The following is a 22,575-nucleotide window of genomic DNA, read 5'->3' on the forward strand; positions in this document are numbered from 1 at the left end:
TTTGTATACTTTTAAAGGTATCGTAACAAAGAACATATCACACAAGAAAATATCCACAGTGGTAATATGTTTGTTGATATGGACAATCTATCAGAAGTAGCAAGGAAGTTTTGTAAGTGTTTCTGAGAGGTTGGTTGGTTGGTTGATTTAAAGTTTTATAGCACAAAGCAGTTAGGCTATCTATGTCAAACATCCAGTAAAAAAAGTAAATTTAGTAAAATTCATAAAAGGAAATTATGATAAAACAAAACAATGTTTAAAAAAACAACACATAAATAGCATAAAACCAAAGTTTACATCAAGTCTACAACATTAAGAGAAACACTACAGTAATTCAAGTTGTAAAGGACTTTCTGTAGTGTAACTGTAATTATCGTAACTCACCAGGAGGACAAAGAGGTAAGTACAAAAACCACCATAAGTCACCTGAAGTTGGCCTTTCTAGTCCTGGTTCCAGATTATTTGACGTTATGGCCATTTTCAAAAAGGAAAGTAACAAAAATGTTTTAAAAGAAGTGTAGCAAAATTATAGACAGGATAACTAATGGGTAGTTCAAACAGCAGCATTAGTCACCTGAAGTTGGACTTTCCAGTCCTGGTTTCAAGTGATTTAATTTTACAGCCAGTTTCTAATTTCAAATCAAATTACATATACTGTGATTTTCAAAAGGGAGCCACATTAAAAATGTGTAATGTATATATTAAAAAACTTAAATGGCATTAAAACGATTAATGAACTTCATTATCCATGCATGTTAATAAACTAGACATTAAAGCATATTTATAATTAAAAGTTTTATACTATCTGATACAGAGATGCCAACTATTTCAAATGACTGAGCGTAATGATTGTAGACAGAACCCTTCCACAGTTTCAGTCCTTTTAGATTTGCCAGAAACAAGACAATCTGGTGAACGAGGCCTCTTTTTTTCCAACTTGTGAACGATCGCATTGGTGTTTCCATGCTGCTTAGAAAATGATAAATACCCATCGACACGAGCGCTGATTGGCTGACAAGCACTGATGACATAACTATGGATTCCCCCACGTACCCAGTAGGAGAAGCACTGCACTTAAACTATTGGTAGATGTTGGAGATACAAATATTTTTTATTATTTCAAGCACAAACATGATTACTGCAAGTAGCCATTTGGACTATGTCTTTTATTTATTATCAAAATTTATTTGTATTTTACTAGAAATTTTCTTTTCACCCCTTTCAAGTCCTGGGGAACAATTTATCACTTTATTGTATTGGCCAAAATAATATATAATAATTTGGGAGTTGCAACAAGTTGTAATATTTGTCTGTATGAGCATGTAATTGTAATGTATACACCAAAATCGTAATGATTACGTTCAAATCATAATGGTTGGCATCTCTGCTGATGTTCATGATTTAATTTGTCAGGTATGCAGTTTTGTGCTCAGAAGCAAACAAAGTAACATTTTTATTACTTGGATAAATAAAATTACCAAAAATAGAGAAAATTGTTATCTCTATTTGCAATTAGTTTATTATTATTGTGACAATTGATTAAGTCATAATTTTGATTAAACTGCACAAAACTAATCAATGTAAATACTGCCTGAAGGTAACCAATTAAATTTTCCAGTTCTAAACAGTTCTCTCAGTTGTTTAGCATGCAATTGGTACTACAATACATGCTACAATAACAAGAAGAGGGAAACTTCAAGTCATTTCTGCATAGACCACAAATTATTTGTATACACTGGAAGGTTATATTAAATAAACAAACAATACTGTCATCATAAACTGAGACAAGTACCTTTATAATGCAATTTTTTCATACATATGATGTAGCGTAGATTTATCCATACCAAATGAATGTTTAAGAAATCCTCTTGATTCTTAAACATAAAATTCCACTTCAGAAGAAACTCCCTTCCCCCCAACACACAACAGAATGTTTCAAAACTTTCCAAACAATCACATTTAAATACTTTTTTCTTCATAACATTCCTTAACTGTTTCTAATTTCATGATAAGGACAGAAATAGTTGTTCACATATGTACAAGATATTGAAAATTTGTTCACTGACTACAAAACTTAGTACCAACAGAGACCAATTCCATGTCTAAAAGTAAGGATGAAAAGACAGTGAAAGACCATACTTACGATGCATGCACTGAGATGGTATGATTCGCCATAAAACCAATTCTTAAATTTTTTAAATCACAGAACATATTTTGATAAGCTAATTTTCTTTGCTCTTATAAGAAAAATAGCAAAGGTGTCACAAATTAGCCTTAATATTTGCAGAACAAGTGTCTAATCCTCCATAAAACAACTCTACTGTTGATCTTATCAGTGAAAAACATTTTCCAAATTTGTGTTCATTCATTAAACCTTTTAAATACTTTCTCAAAAGCATCATTTTATCATCAGAGCTATTGCTCTAGTAGGTCTCAAGTCTTTCCAAATACTTGAATTTGTTTCATTTTCATTTTTTTGGAATTTATTAAACATTTTACACTTTTGTTATGCAACATGAAGTTGTAACCTATTTCTGTCAGTATTTTTATCACAATTGTTTATATGTATTAGTGAAAATAAATACATTTTAATGAAGTTAAATAGTGAAATGTGTAAAATCAGAAGGAATGACTCCATTAAAACAGCAAACCTAAACCTCTAACAAATACTAGTTTGTTATAACTCAAAACATGAGAAGTTATGGACTTGAGCAGATGCACCTCTCTCCAAATTTCTAATTTTATATCTATAAGTAGGGCTTCTTTGATTTTGCATTTGTTTTCCTACTCAGCATCTGGGAGTCTCCTATGATAATGTGTTTACGACATTTGTTGTATTGAAAAACGTGCAAAGATAGTTTTTGTGTTCTTTGAATCTAGTTTCCATATTTCTGCTTCTTTCCCCAATGTATAAGTCATGACAGTTGTTGCATTGTATGTTATAAATCATGTGTGTAGTTTTCATGTGTAAAAAACATGTCCCACATTGTTTTCCCATGTAGGAAGTTGTGGGCTTAAGCACCCATGTCTCACTGTCCTACCTTCTATTTCTAATTCTGTATGTGTTGCTACTCTATTTCTTTTATGAGACTGGTGAATGGAGGTTAAGACTGATAGACAGTGTATCCCCACTGCAGTGTGGGTCCTATTTCTTCAGTCTCCTCAAAACCCTAGGGTACATATTATGATCCCACACTGTAGCTTGTACCCTGGGAAATTTTCAATCAATGCAGCATTTTTTTATTTAATTTGTTTTTGAGTTATAACAAATTAATACACACTTATCTCTGTGATTACTGATATTTCATTTCTGCCTTTACAGATGCATCATTAATGTAAGAAAAAGGTATAACTTGCATAACTATCAAGGTTTCTCCATTCAGGCCTATATAGTTCCCCTAGAAGTATACAAACTAGCTTTTGATACATATAAATATGAAATATTCCAAAATAAACTTAAAAGAAATTATTATGGTTATTCTAATCAAATGATGTATACTTTTCACCATACTCTTCTTCCAGCTAATACAATAATTAAGTTTCATGCAGAATGTTACAAAAATATTAAAATGATTAACATCAACAGAGAATGCCTTTAAAAATTGCATAAACCTCACAAACAATATTATAAATAAGAAAATAAACACTTTATTAACATTGCAAAAACTTCTAAGTATCAAACATTATTATACTGTGAGTAAAAATATTTAGTACTAAATATTAAGCTATTTGTTGGACCTCAAACATTGTGCAAGAACATCATAATTCATGGTTCAATTACAAGTACTCAACTAACAAAATTAAAATTATAAAACAATAAAAAAATGGCCCTGTAAATATTGTAGGCAATGTATGTTATTCATTCACTCAAATTATTGTTAATACATGATCATTCCCACTGATATTCTGAACCAAACTAATTTAAATTCTCCTAAGTCTTACTCTAACTTTGTGGCCTGGCATGGTCAGGTGGTTGAGGCATTTGACTCGAAATCTGTGGGTCGTGGTTTCGAATCCCTGTTGCACCAAACATGCTTGCCCTTTCAGCCGTGGGGGGAGTTATAAGGTGACGATCAATCTCACTATTTGTTGGTAAAAAAGAAGCCCAAGAGTTGGCAGAGGGTGGTGATAACAAGTTGCCTTCTCTCTTGTCTCACACTGCTGAAGTTGGGGCGATGAGCGCATAGACCTCGAGTAGCTTCGGGAAGGAAATATTATTAACATACATGATATATTCTACATATCTGAGAACAGAACCTTGCCGAGAGGTAAACGGTGTGAGATGTTGCAATATTGATTTTGACTGTAGTTGTTCTGTTCTCTAAGAAGCATGAGATCTGTCTTGTTGAGGTTGGCGGGAGATTAAATAGAGGTAGTTTCTATTTGAGACTATGATGCTCGATTGAATCGAAAGCTTTTTCACATCAAGAAATAATCCCACTGTGGTGTGATTTTTATTCAAACCCTGTATAACTGAGTTTGTTCACCTTACTAAGCGGTCAGCGGACTGTCTGTTTCTTCGAGAGGTGTTTTATATTTTAGACAGTAGCGTATTTTTCCAGAAGTTTATTAATACTGTTAATCAGGCCAATGGGAATCTACACCACGCCCAAATTCGGGTTCCATTTGGGACACCCCAGCAGATTTGTTTTTCTTTTCGTAAAAGAATCAAATTTCATGTTATCCAAAGATAGAATTATAATAAATAATTAAATGACAATCTTGGTAAATACATAGCATGGACATTCTCCAAATATGTGTTTCCTTGGGTCGTACTATCACTGTTTGTTCTCTCTACCTGTTGCCTGGGTCCCTCAATCAAACTACCTCCTCTCGCCCACCCAGTGTGGGTTCCGACAACAGAGCTCCACCATGGACCACCTGATTCAACTTGAAACATCAATCAGAGAAGTTTTTTTTCAAACAACATCTTGTACCAATACTCTTTGACATTGAAAAGGCTACAACATGGAGGAATGACATTTTGTGAGACCTCCAAAATATGGGTGATGTGGTCATTTGCCCATTTTATTAAAATTTTTTTTAATAGACAGGAGATTCCAAGTTCCTGTGGGTTCGAAACATTCCTGTTCTTTTCTACAGGAACTTGGAGTCCCTCCGAGCTGTGTTTTGAGTGTCACACTTTTCAGTGTAAAGATTAATGCCATCACTGAACAATTCCCTCTTACTGAAAGAGTAAGAAAAAGAAACAAACATTTGTCTTAGAAATCTTATATACAACAACATGCACACTATATTTCATCAGGAACACTATTTAACATAAGTATAGAAGGTATGAAATTTCTGCTTTTAGAAACTTAAATAAAGTTCATGCTGAAGGAACTTCAAACAAACCTTCTAAATAACAGATGTTCCACAACCAATAGCAATTCAAATTGTCTTGAAATAAAAGTTTCCACTTTTATACTTGTATACTTATAGTGAGTATAATTATCTTGATACTGTAAGTAAAACCAAATCAAATTCCCAAAACAAGAATTGTTGAGTCCTAAAACCAAATCAAATTCCACTTTTAAAACAAGAATTGTTGAAGTCCTAAACCCCTTTACAAGTGAAATATATTTATCTGTAACTTGGTAATCACATTCAAAATTTATTTTCCTTAAACTTTTGTCCAGAGTAAAACTTAGTTTACACCTTATATACTTGTACTGCTTGAAACTACAATGAATTGTTGAACCCTTTACAAGTAACATTTATAATATTTTTTTCCTTAAACTTATTCTGGGATAGTTTTAATAGTCAGAGAGACAGGGTTAAAATCTCTCATATAAAATTTTTCATATAGCTACTTACCTCTGTACCACTAAGAGCTATTCACTTACATACAACTACCACATGCCATTAACCTTGAACAAGCTCCCACATACATTATAACAGCTTATGACAATCACACTGCTGTAGCCCTCTACCAATGGGAAGGTCACACAATCTCTGTATAAGCACAAGTTTTCTCTTGACAAGGCAAAGAAAATTCACTGGAAGTAAGAAAGATCAGGAAAGAATTGTCTGTTTTATTTGTTTTGTTTTAATAAGAGTTCAGAATTGGCTATGTCAATTATATTCCCAGAAAACTTTCATTTCAACACTGGCCTCTTAGAAGGAGGAGATTGGTTTAATATTTTCCATTCTCCTATGCTCAATACAGATTTTTGTTAAGCAATACCTGTGAGGTAAAGACAGCAACTTGGTGGTTTCCCATGGCACCAGGAATGAGAAGTGTAAGATGTTTTTCTTCATGTAACATTGTATCAGATGACTATCACCTTCTTCCATCCATTTTATTTTTTCTTATCAATGAGGAATTTTCAATTTGTTGAAATATGTACATTAATCAAGGTACCATGATACATATATAAACCACATGAAAATGACTGGAAAATAAAACAAACAAAAGTCATCACACTAGATCTTCTGGGTATATTGGAGAATAAAAATTGGTAGAGAAAATCCAGAGTAAAAGAAACTGCATAATTATATAAGTTATGGAAGACAAATGTGCTACTTTTAGTTCACATTCACTGCAGAAACTCCTTGAGTGGAGAGACCAGCAAGAATCTCTGATTCGGGAATGTTCTTCAAATCCCTCTCAATAATAATTCCTCGTGATTAATTCAAGGTAGCATGAGGGGTAACTTCAATCGGTACATCTCCAATTGCCTTTGAATTCAAGAGGAGCTCACTGTGTTGGGATATGGATGTTTCAACCAATATGTCTCCAGATCGAAGCTTCTTTATTGACTTTGGAGAGCCAGCAAGTCCCTCTAGTCCCTTCTGAATAAAAAAGGGGACAATTGCCCTAAAGGTATTTCCGAAAGAGAATGTAATATAAGAAAATGAGGTACGTGTGTTACAGATGTTGAAGATTGCTGTTCAGAGTCTTCAAGACGTGGTCGCTTACCTATTGACTGTTTTTTCACTATTTTATTTAAGTTTTTTGAAGGAGGATCCATAGGAAAAAAGACAAATTTCGGAACCCACTGACCCCACCCACCATGGAGCCCTACGAGGGGATGCACTACAAAGTCATCCAAGGACAATGCAGCAATGCCAGGATTTTGTGAGGACTATACCCAAACACCAGCATCAAGCACAATGCCCACAACACCTGTTGAGAACTTCCAACACTGGTACTTGGTTGACTCTAGCCCAAGTGGACCAGCCGATTGACCCAAGGGGGTCACCCAAAGCCCGCCCATCTACAGAAATTCAAGGTCAAAGTGGTGTATTAGGGTTGAACCCTCAACCACCAAGATCCACTCCTCCCCTTCACGGGTTGCCACGCACGGCAAACATGTGGGTGGATGTTTACATCCCAGAGAAGGTAACCAGACAGAACAGAACCTTACCTGGGAGGTCCCCTCACCACGTACAGGAATCCACACTGAGGGAACAGTATAAAAAACCAACTTTATGGGGACAACAAAAGACTAGAATAAAATCCATAGTAGAGTGGGAGACAGATTCTATAATTCCTTCTGTTAATAATGAAGATACAGAAGATCAGTGAGAAGTGGATAGAAAATAGAACAATAAGAAAGGTAAAGTATGAAAAAAGAAGATTGAAATTATGAGATAGGACATTCAAAGCCCCAGGTTGTTGGAGAAGAAAGTAAACTGGGAGATGAAGTGAGAGAGGAAGGCACTGACAGGACCAAGACTGGGACTGGTTCCAAAGAAGAATAACCTCTGAAGTCTAAACCCTGGATTCCAAAGGGTTAGGAGCAATCTCAAAAGACAGAACTATAAAAACAATAGACAAGACAAAGCACCTAGATATAAGATGAAGGGATATGAACACCAAACTAAGGAAATACCAAAAACAAATAAATCAGAACAAAGAGAGAAGGGGAAAAGTAAAACTAAAGTAACAAACTGATTTTAAACCAACTGCATACTAGGGAATAGAAGTATGGTTCAAAATATGTTTGGCAATGAAAATAATACAACCAATTGGAAGTATCAACCTTCCTCAGATGACTCAGAGAAAGGTAACAGGCAGAGGTGGTAATAAAACATCGTATGGTGGGCTGATCAGTGGAGACAGCAACGTCAATCTATGACATACTGAACTCAGTCAGCTACACCTAAATATGAAGACCAAAAACAAGAATGGCAGACTATATTCCCAAAAAGTAGAGCCAGTGGAACCCAGTGTACAGACTCTGAACTGGAGAAGTGTGGAAAGACCCTGTTCAGGGCTGAAGTATCAGATGTTGAACAGCATACAGCATGTTCAAGGCCAAGGTCCTGAGAGAAACTTAGATAAAGAGACAAACAGTCCAGTTTTGAACAAAAAATCAATCTGCCTCATAATAGCTCCAAAATGTTCAGTGCCCTTGTTCACTTCGTATTTCAGTCGGTTGGATCACTTTTACTACTGTGTATATTTCACAGTTATGTCATTAGACAGGGTCAGAAAGACATTGTAAAGTAAAAGCAGCCAAATTGGAAATGTTTAGAAAACTGAGGCTGTGCAAAAATAAAAATTGTTATTGCATTTTCACAATCTGCAATTATTATGTACTTCCAACATTTGTTTCACTACTTTCATTACAGTTGGTGTTATGGTAGAGAAGATAAGAGAGCAAGTTTAAAGTTCTATGAAAAATAAAAAAAATGATATTCATTTCGAAGGCATAATGAGTAATGTAAATTAAACATAAAAACCATTAGGTGAACACAAGTAATTTTATTCTTAGCATAACAAATCACACTTTACACAGAATTACTTGACAGAGAATTCATAAATTAATGGATAAATGTTTTATGAAAGCAATTTACTTGAAATATAATTTCAGTTTGCAAAAGGAATGTAACATTTAGATAAACATTTGCCAAAACTCATGATGATACACTTTGTATATTTAGAATATTTCAGTGGTTTATGTAATTTCATGTTTACATGGAGATTACAAAACTGGTCAGAATGACCAAGCACACATACAGGTTTAATAGAAGATAATTAAATTGATAATGGAATATGTATGTGGATCACAATCAGTTGCCTAAATGTTTTAGTTTGAAGTACATTTTTTTAAAATTCTTTAGATACACTTACCATTTTGGAAACTTCTAGTAAGCCTAATTTTCTTTTCACTTTTGATAAAACACCACCAGTGACTTCATCAGGAAAACTGCTCTTGATTGGATGCTGTAAAAAATTACTTTTCATAAATGTACTTGCTACAGTTAATTTTAAACATGAGTGAGGAATAAAATCAGGGAGAATGTTTATAATACATAATATAAAGTTTGTTTTTCAATGGCCCATAATTAATCTTTTTGTTAAAATACAGTTTACTACTAATTATTTGGTATTGGAAACTTTTGTATTAAGGTGGTTAATTACCTCAGACTCATTTCAGTTACATTCTTAACCATAATGTTGGCAAGTCATTCTGCAATTTTATATCAAATCTTATTTCTTTATTGAAGAAATTATATTGAAATAAATAAATTTTATAATCTTAAAATCCCTTTCTATGGCAAAAGATTAAGTATAGAAAATCTTAGTGATTTACATAAAAAACATAATTAAAGAAAAAGTTATTAATTCAAATTCTGTTAAACATTTATGAAACAAAAAGTAACTTCTGAGTTACAAGGTGACAAGTGCCTGAAGGATCAAACTACTTCATGAAAAAGACAATCAATACATCTTGCTCTGATCCACCAAATACTTATGAAGTGGTGTACAACTTTGGTCTTCATACACAAGAAGGAATGGTGATGTATGAAGGACTGTTCAGAGTGATGCAACCTAAACTGATTATCAAGTAAAACAGAGGAAGTTATCTTTCTATTCAAGTCACTAGTTGGTCCTCGATAGTCTTCACTTGAAATATTATCTGAGCTTTGTCTGAGTCATGACACTGATTTGTTGTAAATTGTTCACACCACAGCTACTAAAATTACTCCAGGGATGGAAAGGTTATATTAAGATCTCTTTATAAAAGATCAACAGACAAGGTTTTCAGTATGTTTAAGTGGGTGATACTGATGAATCAGGGAGATAATCCTGTCAGTGTACTATGTAGTGCTGGCTTGTGACTCTTCACCATATTTTATGCACAATATCTCAAGGAAGATCCAGAGGCATGCTCCCCAAGAAATATTTAAAATCAGAAACACCATTCTCTCTATTTTCTGGTCTATTTTAAAATAAGGGTATAAAAAATTATTAAATTTGCAATGAACATGTGATTTAGTAAGGTGTAAAACATCTTTTCATGAATGTTATTACTCTTCTTCCTTCAGTAATATGAAGATGACTTTGAAGTAGGTAAAACTTTTTGGTAAATATAATTTTTTTGGAGGAGTGAGTGGTGAAAAGACTGATCACAATAGGCCAGGTGGTTAAGGCACTTGACTCGTAAGCGGAGGGTAGCAGGCTTGAATCTCGATCACACCCAATATGCTCGCTATTTCAGCCATAGGAACTTCATAATGTAGCGCTTAATTGCACTATTAGTTGGTAAAAGAGTCGTCCAATAGTTGACGGTGAATGATGTTGACTAGCTACCTTCCCATTTGCCTTACACTACCAAATTAGGGACGGCTAACGCAGATTGCCCTTGTGTAGCTTTGCATGAAATTCAAAATAACACTGAACACAATATTCCAAATGTTTGCTCTTAAGTTATATACCTGCCAGGCGAGTTCTTTAAAGAATTTTCATAACAATAATTGTGATTATCTAACAAGTATTATTATCAAACAATAATATTTTGCAATAAAATCGCGTAATCTTTAGCCCTTGGTGAGCTCAGCAGATAGCCCAATGTGACTTTGCTATAAGAAAACACACACACAAACACGTAATCTTAATATTTTTTTCCATCTCATTTTAAATTTGTATATTTTGAATTAAAATCAAAGCTGTTTCCAAATTGAATTGTGGTTCTGTGGCATTACCACAAATTTTTCACCTTCTAGTTTCTGTACTTTGTCAGCTTTAGGCATTTAATCAAAAACTTCTATAATACATTATTTGTCTGACATCTTTGTTGCTTCTAAGCATTGTAAAATCACGTGCTTATATTAAAAATATCAACAATCAATTAGTTTCTTAGCAACACAGAAATTAGGAAACTTTTATAACCTTAGTTACATAAAACATTTAAATTTTAGTGCAAATAGATATAAAGTTATAGTGGAGATGAAATTACATTTACAAACATTTATTTTTATCACACTCGGTGCTTTAATAACCGCAATGCCCGCACAAACAAGAGTTAAACGTGAAGGTATTGAACTCAACGCCTTGAACAGCTTATTGTATTAAGTAGCTAATATCTATCACTGACTATATCTTTCACTTTCGGACGAATAATTTAGGGATGGCTTGCAGCCACTCTCATGTAGCTTTGTGCGAAATTCAAAGAAACAAATCTTTAATTTTGATCTAGGAAGATATCTTTATCTGTCGGATCAACGTGTCAATGAGAAAGCAAAATTTGAGAATAAATAGAGCACTTCGTATTGTTCTATCTCTTGGGTTTTGGGTATCATATGTACTCTGGAGGGTCAGGTGCTCTTTGACCTCTTCCGCTGTTCTTTATTTATATGATCATGCAGTGTTGGTTGGTGTTAGTTCCTGCTTTAGAGTCAGAGTGGGCTGAATTTACTCCGACCCTTTTAAGATCAATGTCCATGTACTGGTATACATATACAGATATTATTTTGCCTTGTCAGTAAGAAGTCTAGATTGATGGTGGCCCTTTTTTCAATATATATTATTATTTTATCTTTTTTCTTCATTCATTTTTTTTGTGTTTAAAATATGTGTTGATCGGGTAGAAGTGTTTAGGACTACCTTCATCATGTACGAGGTACCTCTCTGGTTCGCTTAATAATTCATTTTTCATCCAATCTTTATCAAAATACTTTTTTGTACGATGTAAGAGTCTATTTGGTATGGTTGGTATGTTTAAATATTTGTGTATGAATTTGAATGTTGCTTCTCTGGGAACTCTATATGCTGTTGTGAGGAGTGTGTTTTGAATTGTTTGCAACTTCATTTTAATTGTTTTGTCACTTACTATGTTGGAGCTGCAGTCATTTACTGGTCTGATGCATGTTTTGTATATTTTTCGTATATTGTCTGTTGATGCTCCACTATTCATGCAAATAAGACTCCAAGCATAGTTGGTTCTTCGCCAGACTTTAATTTCGTTTACATGGTTAGTTTTGTGTCATAGGCAAGACTTAGAAATCTTGCCAATGTGGTAGGCAGAAGTAGTGTTCCATTCACATATTCTTCAGGCTGAAGTATTTTTTTGTATCTTGTCAACTATGTAAAGACGACAAGTTGTGTTTCTGCTGTATTTATTTTTATTTTGTATTTTCGACAATAATCGTTTATTCTGTTTAGTTGTTGTTGTATGTTTATGGCTGCTGTTGTTGGTGCTGTGGCACTTTTCGATACTGCCACATCATCAGCAAACTATGAGGAGAATCCATGCTTAGGATCCTTCAATGGCAAATTGTTAACATACATGATGAAGAGTATAGAGCTGACCACCCCTCCCTGAGGTACACCAGCTTCTGGAGTAAAGTACTCAGAAAAGGTTCCCTCTACATTTACTCCACATTTTCTATTTTTCAAAAAGGTAGATAACCAGCGAATAATTCCACGCAGTAGTCACATTTCCTTCACATGTAACTGTAGACCATTGTGCCATACAGTATCAAATGCTTTCTCAATGTCAAGAAAGCAGGAGACAGTGCATTGGTTTTGTTAAAGCTGTCGACTATCTCTTCAGTGAGTCTCACTAAGTGGTCAGTTGTTGTCTAAATTTTCTGAATACGTTTTGTTCTTCTGGTAACTTTCATGTTATCTCCAAGAATGTGGAGAGTCTGTTACTGACTATTCTCTCAAGAATTTTGCCTACACAGCTGATCAGGCTGATTGGTCGGTAGCCATTAGGTTTATCTGCTGGCTTTCATACCTTATGGAACATTAGAATATTAACATGCATCCAAGAAATTGGTATGTGTTCTAAGGATAGTGATAAGTTAAAAAGTGCTTTTTGGTGATCAAACAATTTTGGAGTGCCCTTTTTTGGGAAGATGGCTTGTATCTCATCTTCACCCGGAGATTTGTTTCTGTGTTTTTTATTGCTTCAAGAAGTTCATGTATGAATATTTCTTTCATTAGGATCGTGTCTTCATAGTTTATGATGTGTCTTGTATTTTCCTCAGATACACTTGTTAAGAAAAATTGGTTCAAATTGTTCTTTGTTGTTTAGAATATAATTTGTGACTTTGTTGTAAAAATAAGCATTTATATCCAGATCTGTATGCATTTTAAATGTATTCTGTGGTTGGTTCACTTAATTTAGTTTGTTTTAAATTTCGCACAAAGCAACACGTGGACCTGCTGCGCCAGCCGTCTTTAATTTAGCAGTGTAAGACCAGAGGAATGGCAGCTAGTCATCACCATCCACCACCAACTCTTGGGGTACGCTTTTACCAACGAATGTGGGATTGACCGTCACATTATAACAAACCTGCGACTGAAAGGTCGAGCGTGTTTGGTGTGATGAGGAATCAAACTCGTGATCCTCAGATTACGAGTCGAGTGCCTTAAACACCTGGCTATGCTGGGCTATTTACAAAAAAAAGAATACTGAACAAAATTTGTGTAGATATTATAATGTACATCAATTAATTTATAAGGAAGTGACTGAAAACAGAAAGGAAAAGAAAACCTCTAGAAAATTGTTAAACCTTCTCAAGTGTGAAAACATTTAAAACTTTGCTAAACTAGTTTAAACACCTGGCCATGCCGGTATCTGTTTACTCTCTCTTCTGTAAAAGATGATAAACTCAAGATTTCGTAAATAATTTTAATATTTTTGGAATATCTTCTTTCAAACATTTCCAGTCACTTTATGTTTTTCTCTTATTGTGAAAATGTGTTGTTCTTACAGCAAAGCAACAACAGGAAATCCTCTCTGTCTACCAATGGGAAATCAAATGCTCGATTTTAGGATTGTAAATCCTAACTTATCATTAATTATGAATGTATTTTGAGTTTTTTGAGTAAAAAGCTTTTACTTTGATATTCAAATATTTGCAAGAGACTTAAATTTACTGAAAAATACAAAAAATGGACTGCTAATAATTGGAAAGAGCTGTTATAGATGGATGAGTCCAAGTTTGAAGTATTTCGGTCAAAGTGTTGGTAGTATGTCTGGCTGAAGGTAGTAGAAAGATACTTATCTCAATGCATGGCACCTGCCATAAATCATGGTAGAAGCAGTGTGATGATCTGGGGACATTTCTCCGCTGAGGTAATAGAAAATATCTACAAAATAAATGGAATAATAGACCAGCACAAATACAATGCAGTATTGATCGAGTATGGTATACCCGGTGGTTTGCATATTATTGGTAAAGGACTCTACTGCCAAGATTATAATAACCTCAGATACTCATACAACCTATGCAGAAAAATTTACTTAGCTATGAAAGCTGTTGCTAAAATCATTCAAATGATGTAATTGCCCCCCAAAGAGTTGCAGTCTCAACCTAATTGAGCAGATCTGGGATTTGATAGATTGAAAACTTGACAAATCAAAAGTTACTTCCAAAAAAGCTTCATATGAGTGTATCAGAGACACTTGGAGTAAAATCTCAAAGGACACTCTTATTAATTATCTTGCAGCAATACCTAAAAAACCATCCATAGTAATTAAAACAAGAGAGAGACAACAAAATGCTAACTGTTTCCTTAATCAATCACTCTAACTACATTTCAGTTGTACTGAGTTTAGTATGGGATTCACCTTCTATTGTTCTTTTGAGACAACCTGAAATCTATTTTTGACTTTGTCCTAACACATTTCCACACTTCTGTATTACAAGTTTAACATATGTTACAGGGAAGAGCATTATAAAGACAGGCTGATAAATAAAGAGTATATAACATTAAACTACAACTTTTTTACCAACACAATTTGTATAAACAAGAGCAAAGTAAGTGTACTGTAAATTTGACTTGCATTGTGAAAGAATCTATAGGGATTCATACTTAACCATTCCTCTGTAAGAAAATGTTTTCAAGCTTGAAATTTCTACTGACAAAAATGTTACATATGCTTTATCATAAAAAGCATCAAAAAATAACATTACAAAAAATTAACTCTCAACTCATTAACAGTCTTACAAGAGTCTTACTGTAATTTATCGAATAATTCCCAATTTTATTAGTATTACAAGATATTACAGAATGTTCTTTACTTTGGAGTTAAACTTGAAGAACAAAAAAAAAATATTTTCTACTTGTTTCTCAAACAATTAGTGAAATTCTCCATTAATTATTATAAACAATTTAAACTTTTCCATCACCATTTTTAAAATATTTGTTTTATATTACAAGTTACCAGTACTGATAATGGTATCACTTACATTTAGAAGTACATGTTTTTTTAGTTGATTTGTTCATTTTTCTCTCACTCAACAAATATTATAAAAGGTGGAATGATATCTTTAAATTTCTATAAATATCCATAAATGGTCTTTCTTTATGAAAATTTACTTAACATCCAACTTTCATCATTATTTTCATAATGCATGACATTGTAGGTGTGTCATTTTCCTGAACTTTCAAAACTGTATCATATGACATGAAGTATTAATTAGAAAGGTTCTAGTGTAACTTCCTCCTCAAGACATTATGTAGTAAATTACATTCACAGCAACACAAATTGGTAAGTTTGATATGAAAGATGTGCAACTCACAGTAATTCACTTATTTTATATATATCAGATATTTGAGAATAAAATACATGATAGAAATATTTGCTACTGAAAAAATGCATAGAAAAGGAGCAAGTAGATAGTGATTTCTACTACCATAAACAAACAGTAACATGTATATATATATATATATATATATGTGTGTGTGTGTGTGTGTGTGTGTGTGTGTGTGTGTAAATTATTAATATTCTTTTTGCATAGAATAGTTTTGTTTTTTTTATACATATTAGGTCATCCCATAAGTAATGTCGTTTTTTGGGATAGGATAAGTTTAAATGCATATTTCTTGGCTAAATGAAGTTATTCTCAAAGTCACACAAGTTATATGGGATGAAATGATAACATTCAGAGTAAACCAATTTGTTTCTTCACTAATTTTTGTTGTATTTATTTTAGAAGCCCCAATTATCATGGAGGTATCAGAAGAGCACATAAAGAATATAATGTTTTACAACTTCAGAAAATGAAAGAGTGCTACTGAAGAAGCATTCAAAATGTATACAACAATGACATTCTGAATATAGGGAAGTGTCAAAGATGGTTCCATAAGTTTAAAACTGGTGACTACAGTTTGACGGATGCAGCTCGCACTGAGTGCCCTGCTGAGTTTGACAATGACCTGCTTCTAGCAATACATGAGAAAGATTGTGCTGTAACTGTTGTCCATCCTTCCATTGTCCATCAACATTTGCAACTTGGTAGAGTTTTAAAGTTTGGAAAATGGGTACCACATGAGTTGTCAGCTTATAATCTGAGAGAATGAGTAGACATCTGCACATCTCTTCACTCTCATGAACTTCAAGCTTCATTTTTGAGCCACCTAGTTAGTGACTGGAGATAAGAAATGGATACTCTTTCAAAATGCCATGCACTGCCAACAGTGGGTTAATGCAGTAGAACCAGCAACACCACAGTCAAAAGTGAACCTGTACTTCAGGTGGTGTAATACTCTTTGAGTTGTTACAAACAAATCACACAATAACTGCTGAGAGATGCTGGCAGTAACTGGATTAATTGAAAGCTGCACTAAAAAATAAATAAAAAGAGACCTGCTTTGGTAAATCAGAAAGGAGTTGTTTTCCACCATAACAATGCACATCCTAACATTGCTAGGGTCACTTTTAAAAAAATTGAACAGCTCAGCTGGAAGAAACTTCCCCATCCTCCTTATTCTCCTGATCTTGCTCCTTCAGATTATAATTTTTTCAAAAACTTGACACATCATCTGAATGGAAAACAGTTTACTTCTATGATTTGTTAAAAAGTAACTCTTGTACCTTTTATATCTCAAAACAACTTGATTTTTATAAGTGTGATATTGAAAATATTTTGATACATTTCCAGACTGTTATTGAGAAGAGATGAAAAATATGTAATTGATTAAAGTTGTTATTTGAGTTATTTTTCTTCTTTTAAATCTTAGTGTTAAAATGATATTACTTATGGGATGACCTCACAGTTTTCATATATATAGTGTAATCTACACAGGAAACCTAAACAGTAAAAAAAAGGAAATAACTGCATCACTGACAGTGTTTCTGTTTAAAGCTTTATGTGATTTTGTAGTCAACAAATTCAAGATGCAAAAATAGCTTAAAAAATTGTATTTATAAAACAGAGAGTAATCTATCAATTATTTTAGGATTAACTTGATAAGTTCATTTATTCCACAACCTTCAACAGAAAAACATGTCTTTGAAATAGCATCTCAATATTACTTGCCAGAAAACAAACTACCAGAGCAGTTCCTAAAATTAAAGATATAAGTATCTATCAATTAATATACATACAAACATGTACACACTTGTTTAGGCACACTTTCCCAGTTTGAATGATTTAATATTTCTTAACTCTTTTCTGTCTTCAATCTTATAAAACCTTATTTCTTGATCTTCTAACCACACTACAACATTGAAAACTCATTCTCATCTGTGAAATATGTATTTGAAAATACATTTGAAAACACACTAGTTAATTCCATCCAGAACACAAACAAAATCAATTTAACTTGAGAAATACCAACTGAAATATTATTCAAAACATTGCCAAAAGCAATTTACTACTGTCTTACTAATATTAAAATATATAACTTTACAACTGCATGAAAGTGTAATTCAGAGAATAAAACAAATTATCAGTCACTTTCAACTATAAAAACCTGAGTTTGAATACAATATCAAAATTCTTATGATATATTTAAACTGCTATAAGTTGCACTAACATTACAGTTAAAAAAAACACTTTATCACTGATATAAATTTCTAAATGTTAAAATGAGACACATCTTAATACAACAAATAGAAATGCAGTTAGCCACATTGCACAGATGTTTAACTTGCATTTCTTTCCATATAAAACAAATATTCTAACAAAATGTATTATATAACATTAAATTATCTCTCATTATAATACTGTTCTGAAACTTTATGTGCACTTCATTTTAAAAGATATAAACAAAAGGCAGGTGTAAATATACTTCAGTCAACATTTTGAAGTAACACATATTAAAAGCTCATCAAAGTTTTAAAAAAGATCTAACATTAATAAGTCATACAATAACATGGTAAGTCTATTTATTGTTTTGAGTATGGTAAAGTTCAGCCCTAACTAAATTAAACCAAAAAATATACATAAATTACAGTGTTAATTTATTTCTTTATTGCAGAAAGGATGTATGCAAAATAAATGATTAACAAATGTCAGGCCTAAGACAAGTGGACTTAGATTTTTGGTGTATGTGATAAGAGTTCTTTTGTATTACTCTAGTATTTAAAGAAGTACTGTTACAATAAATATATTAATTTTATTGCAAATGTTTTGTGGGTCTCTTTAAGCTAAAATTATTAAACACCAATTAACCAGTCATATTTCCTAAGTAACATTCTCTTATATTTTTGTTCTCAGAAGAATAACAAACCTGATTATTCTTTCTGATTATAAACATGTTTCAATATGTTTCTTGTTGAAAATTGTGAAGCTGTTTGATATATTTCTGCTCATAAAGGACAATGTAACTCAATATGGGTTTTAGATAAATTTCTAAATTTACTATGTAATGGTACTGTTGCTTCATTATGGGTCTGTATTACATATGTATCTTAAACATTTCTTGGGAAAGTAGTTTTTCTAACCTAATCTGGTACAGATTTAATAAAATTCCATTGCTCTAACTCAAGTAGAATATAGTAATAACACTGAGGTACAATACAAAGTGTACAGCATGCCAACACTAAAATAACTTTGAATGAAATACCTGTATTATTTGAACTTTCTGGGTGAATTATTTTAACATATTTAATTCATTTTATTATCATAATGTACCATTAAAAAATCTATAACAATACTCATTTTAAAACTGGTTGATATTTAAAAATGAATTTAACAGTTTGATAGAAATATGGAGAATAACTTGTTACAGAGTATTTTAAATTAGTTCAGCTTGTGAAATGGATTCTAAAATAATTTAATCAGCCTAAGTGGACTTTTAACATGAAGAGAACTGTCACATTTAAAATACAACTGTAGTCATCATAGTCTAAAGAATTCTTGAAGGTACATTTAACTTGTTTTAAATATCTAATTTTAAAATAAGTGGACTGCTTGCTGCATGTTATTTTCAAATTTATCACTAACAAATCACAGACATCTACTATAGAAGAATCCTAAAATTTTGACGTATGTAGTTTCTGAGTATGAGTTGAATGTAAAAAATGTGCACAAGTTTGCAGAGGAGTTAAAGTGTTGATAGAAGCCACATATTTATTTCCTCTTTGGTTACTGTGTTTCAAAAACTGGAAAGTCTCACCTAAATACTAAAATTCATTAAGTTCATACTTATTGTAACTAGTGACACACACAACATGACTAGATAGTGGTGAGGTCCACGATAAACTAATGAAAAATAAATAAGAGGTAGAGAAAAGTTCAGTTGAGGAAATTAGTATAGAAGTAAATATAAGGGTAGACTTATTTCTTACTATCATAATAACAGAAGTAAAAGATATAAAATAGATAACTTCAGAGCATTAGTAGGAATGAAAGATTTTGATATAATGGGAATAACTGAAATACGGTTAAACAAAGATGATGTGTGACAAACATTTCCTTCAAATATAGTGTTTATGTCTTTTTAATAATTAGAGTACAAAAGAGAGAAGTGGATTTACATGTAAGGTAAATATTTTCCTTATAGAAAGAATAGGAAAGCAGCAAGTAAAAGTAATGTTGGCTCACAAAGAGTTATAGAAATAAAATTAATGAGAAGCATAATAAATTGGAAATTAGGGGTGATGAAAATTGTCCCAATACTTAAAGACCTATTAGTCTTACATCAGTTGTGGAACACATTTTGGAGAATCTGATTAAAAAAAAAACTCCAAAAATTTATTTAACCAAGCTAAGAATTTTATTAGATAACTAACATGATTTCACTGATGGAAAACCTTGCCTCAGAAATCTGTTGACATTTTTCAAAAGGTTACTACTTGTGTAAATGAGAGTAAGAGAAGATCTGGAAGAAAGGATTGTCACAAATGCAGTTCAACCAAACCAGATTAATGTCACAAATGAGGTACCTCAGGGTTCAAGTCTTAGAACCTTTGCTCTTTTTGATTTGCATCCATGACACAGATGAAAGAATGGTCAATAAATTACTTAAATGTCCAGATTACATTAAGACATAGAGTGTTACTACCTGTGAATAGGATGCCACTGATTTACAGAAGGATTTATATCATTCAGTGAATTGGGCAAATAAATGGCAGATGGGATTTAATTATAATAAATGCAAAATAGTGCTGGTGAGTTATCATGATTTGAATAACAATTTGGATGGGAATAATATAAACAGTGTCATGAAAAATAAGAATCTTGATGTAATAGCTGATCAGTCTCATAAGCTATCCAAGCATTGTGTTATTGCTGGTGGTAGGACAAATAAATATTATGTTATATCTAAAGAGATTTTCAATACGAGTCTAAAGCAGTTATAATTTTATTGTATGGTTCATATGTTGTGTCATATTTGGAGTATTGTGTTCAGTCTTGGTATCCTTACCTTAGGAAGGGCTTTGAATTGTTTGAAGGGTTCAAAGTTGGGTTACTAGAATGGTGCTTAGGATGGAGGAGTTGTCATATGAGGAGTGGCTGAAATCTCTTGTACTGCTTTCTCTTGGAAAAAAAAGAATTAGAGGAGGGGTGTGATATGATTGAGGTGTTAAATATTGTAAAGGGAATTGATGATATTGATGCATCATAATTGTGCATAATTAACAGTGAGAATAGTAGGGCTAGAGGACTCTAGTATAAACACTGGCAGGTTGGTTGGTTGATTTAATGTTTTATGGCACAAAGCAGCTAGGTTAACTGTACCAAAAATCCAGTAAAAAGGTAAAAGTAAATTTAGTAAAATTCATAAAAGGAAATCAAGGTAAAACAAAACAAAGTATAAAACAACAACATAAATAGCATAAGAACAATGTTTACATCTAGTCTACAATGTCAACAATACAGTAATTCAAAGTTGTAAAGGACTTTCTGTAGCATGACTGTAATAATCATAACTCACCAGGAAGACTAACAGGTAAGTTCAAAAAACACCATCAGTAAACTGAAGTTGGCCTTTCCAGTCCTGGTTTCAAGTTACTTAATGGACACTGGCAGAGTAGAAGTCACCTTCAGCTAAGATAACTTTATTTTTCTTACAAGATAGTAAGCCTTTGAAGTGAGTTTTCTTTGGATGTTATGGAGCAGAAAATTTAAACAAGTTTAACAGAAAGCTTGATAAGTATATGAATAAGTGTTGGCTTTAAGACTTCTAAAAATTAATTCATTAACATTTATAGTTTGAATTAGAGGATGTAAGAGCCAGGATGGACCAAGAGATCCCATACTGTTCCAAAACGTTATATATTATGTCCAGTGCTTCAGACTGCAGTCTAATTCCAGAAGATTTAATATGTTTCTAATGCAACAATAAAACTTTTGTCGATAATGTAGCTTCGAACTCAGCTTTGTTGTTAGTATTACATGGTTCACTATGGTACTGAAAGAGTAAGACCATACAACATAGGAGAATATAGTATTGGGTAAACTGAATTCTAAAAAAAAAGTTCTATTCTAACATCTAACTTCGTTTTTGTTTCGTTGGTCCCCTCATGATTCTATTTCGGATCAACTGTCCATTTGATTACAAACGTACCTTTATGCTAATATTTATGCTTTAATGGTTGAGGTTATGTTTATTTCTGCATGCATCATACTTGGGCCAACAAAGTATAGCAAAAATATAAATTCTCTTTCTGAGAGTATGAATAACCTGGTTCTGAATTACATTGTTGAGTTGGCTAGGTCACTCGGCATATTACATTTTGTCTTTTGCAAAAAAGAACATCCTAAACAACCAAGAATGTTTGGCAACCAGAAAATAAAACATTTAAACTCACCATTTACACTAAAGTTATCTAAACTGTGATAACCGAAAGCTGTAAATTTCCTATTGAAAATCCTTATTTTTCGGTATCAAACAATGAACTATGGTCTACAAAAGACCTCTGCGCTACATAGTGGTTAGATTTTGTATAACGTTATATTTACATATTTTTTTCAATTATAAATAAGCATTAATTATAGATTATGAAAAATAAAATAACTCTTCTTTGTTTGGTTGGTTGGTAAGGTACAAAACAACACAACAGGCTATCTGCGTTCTGCCTACCACAAGTATCAAAATCCGATTTTGAAAGTTATAAGCCCCAGACTTTCCGCTTAGCCACTGGGAAAATAACA

The 22,575-nt window shown here is 32.7% G+C and overlaps 1 protein-coding gene across 40 annotated transcripts in view; it reads right to left on the bottom strand.

Moving 5' to 3' along the window:
* LOC143226115 (uncharacterized) overlaps positions 1–22,575 on the bottom strand; it is a 103,012-nt gene that overhangs the window by 68,105 nt on the left and 12,332 nt on the right. For 15 of the 40 annotated variants that reach the window (XR_013014315.1, XR_013014316.1, XR_013014314.1 and 12 more), the window contains exon 2: positions 9,083–9,175. The exons of 2 other annotated variants lie outside the window; for them this stretch is intronic. Coding sequence is in view for 3 of the 38 variants with exons in the window: in XM_076456647.1 (XP_076312762.1) it covers positions 9,083–9,175 (93 nt within the window). In the remaining 35 variants the exon portion in view is untranslated. Of the gene's footprint in view, positions 1–384; positions 4,199–9,082; positions 9,176–21,355; positions 21,444–22,232; positions 22,505–22,575 lie in introns of those variants that run through there. 23 more of the 40 variants (XR_013014344.1, XR_013014335.1, XR_013014333.1 and 20 more) reach the window with 19 other exon arrangements.

This window comes from Tachypleus tridentatus, chromosome 9, assembly GCF_004210375.1.
Source record: "Tachypleus tridentatus isolate NWPU-2018 chromosome 9, ASM421037v1, whole genome shotgun sequence".
Classification (NCBI taxonomy): domain Eukaryota; kingdom Metazoa; phylum Arthropoda; class Merostomata; order Xiphosura; family Limulidae; genus Tachypleus; species Tachypleus tridentatus.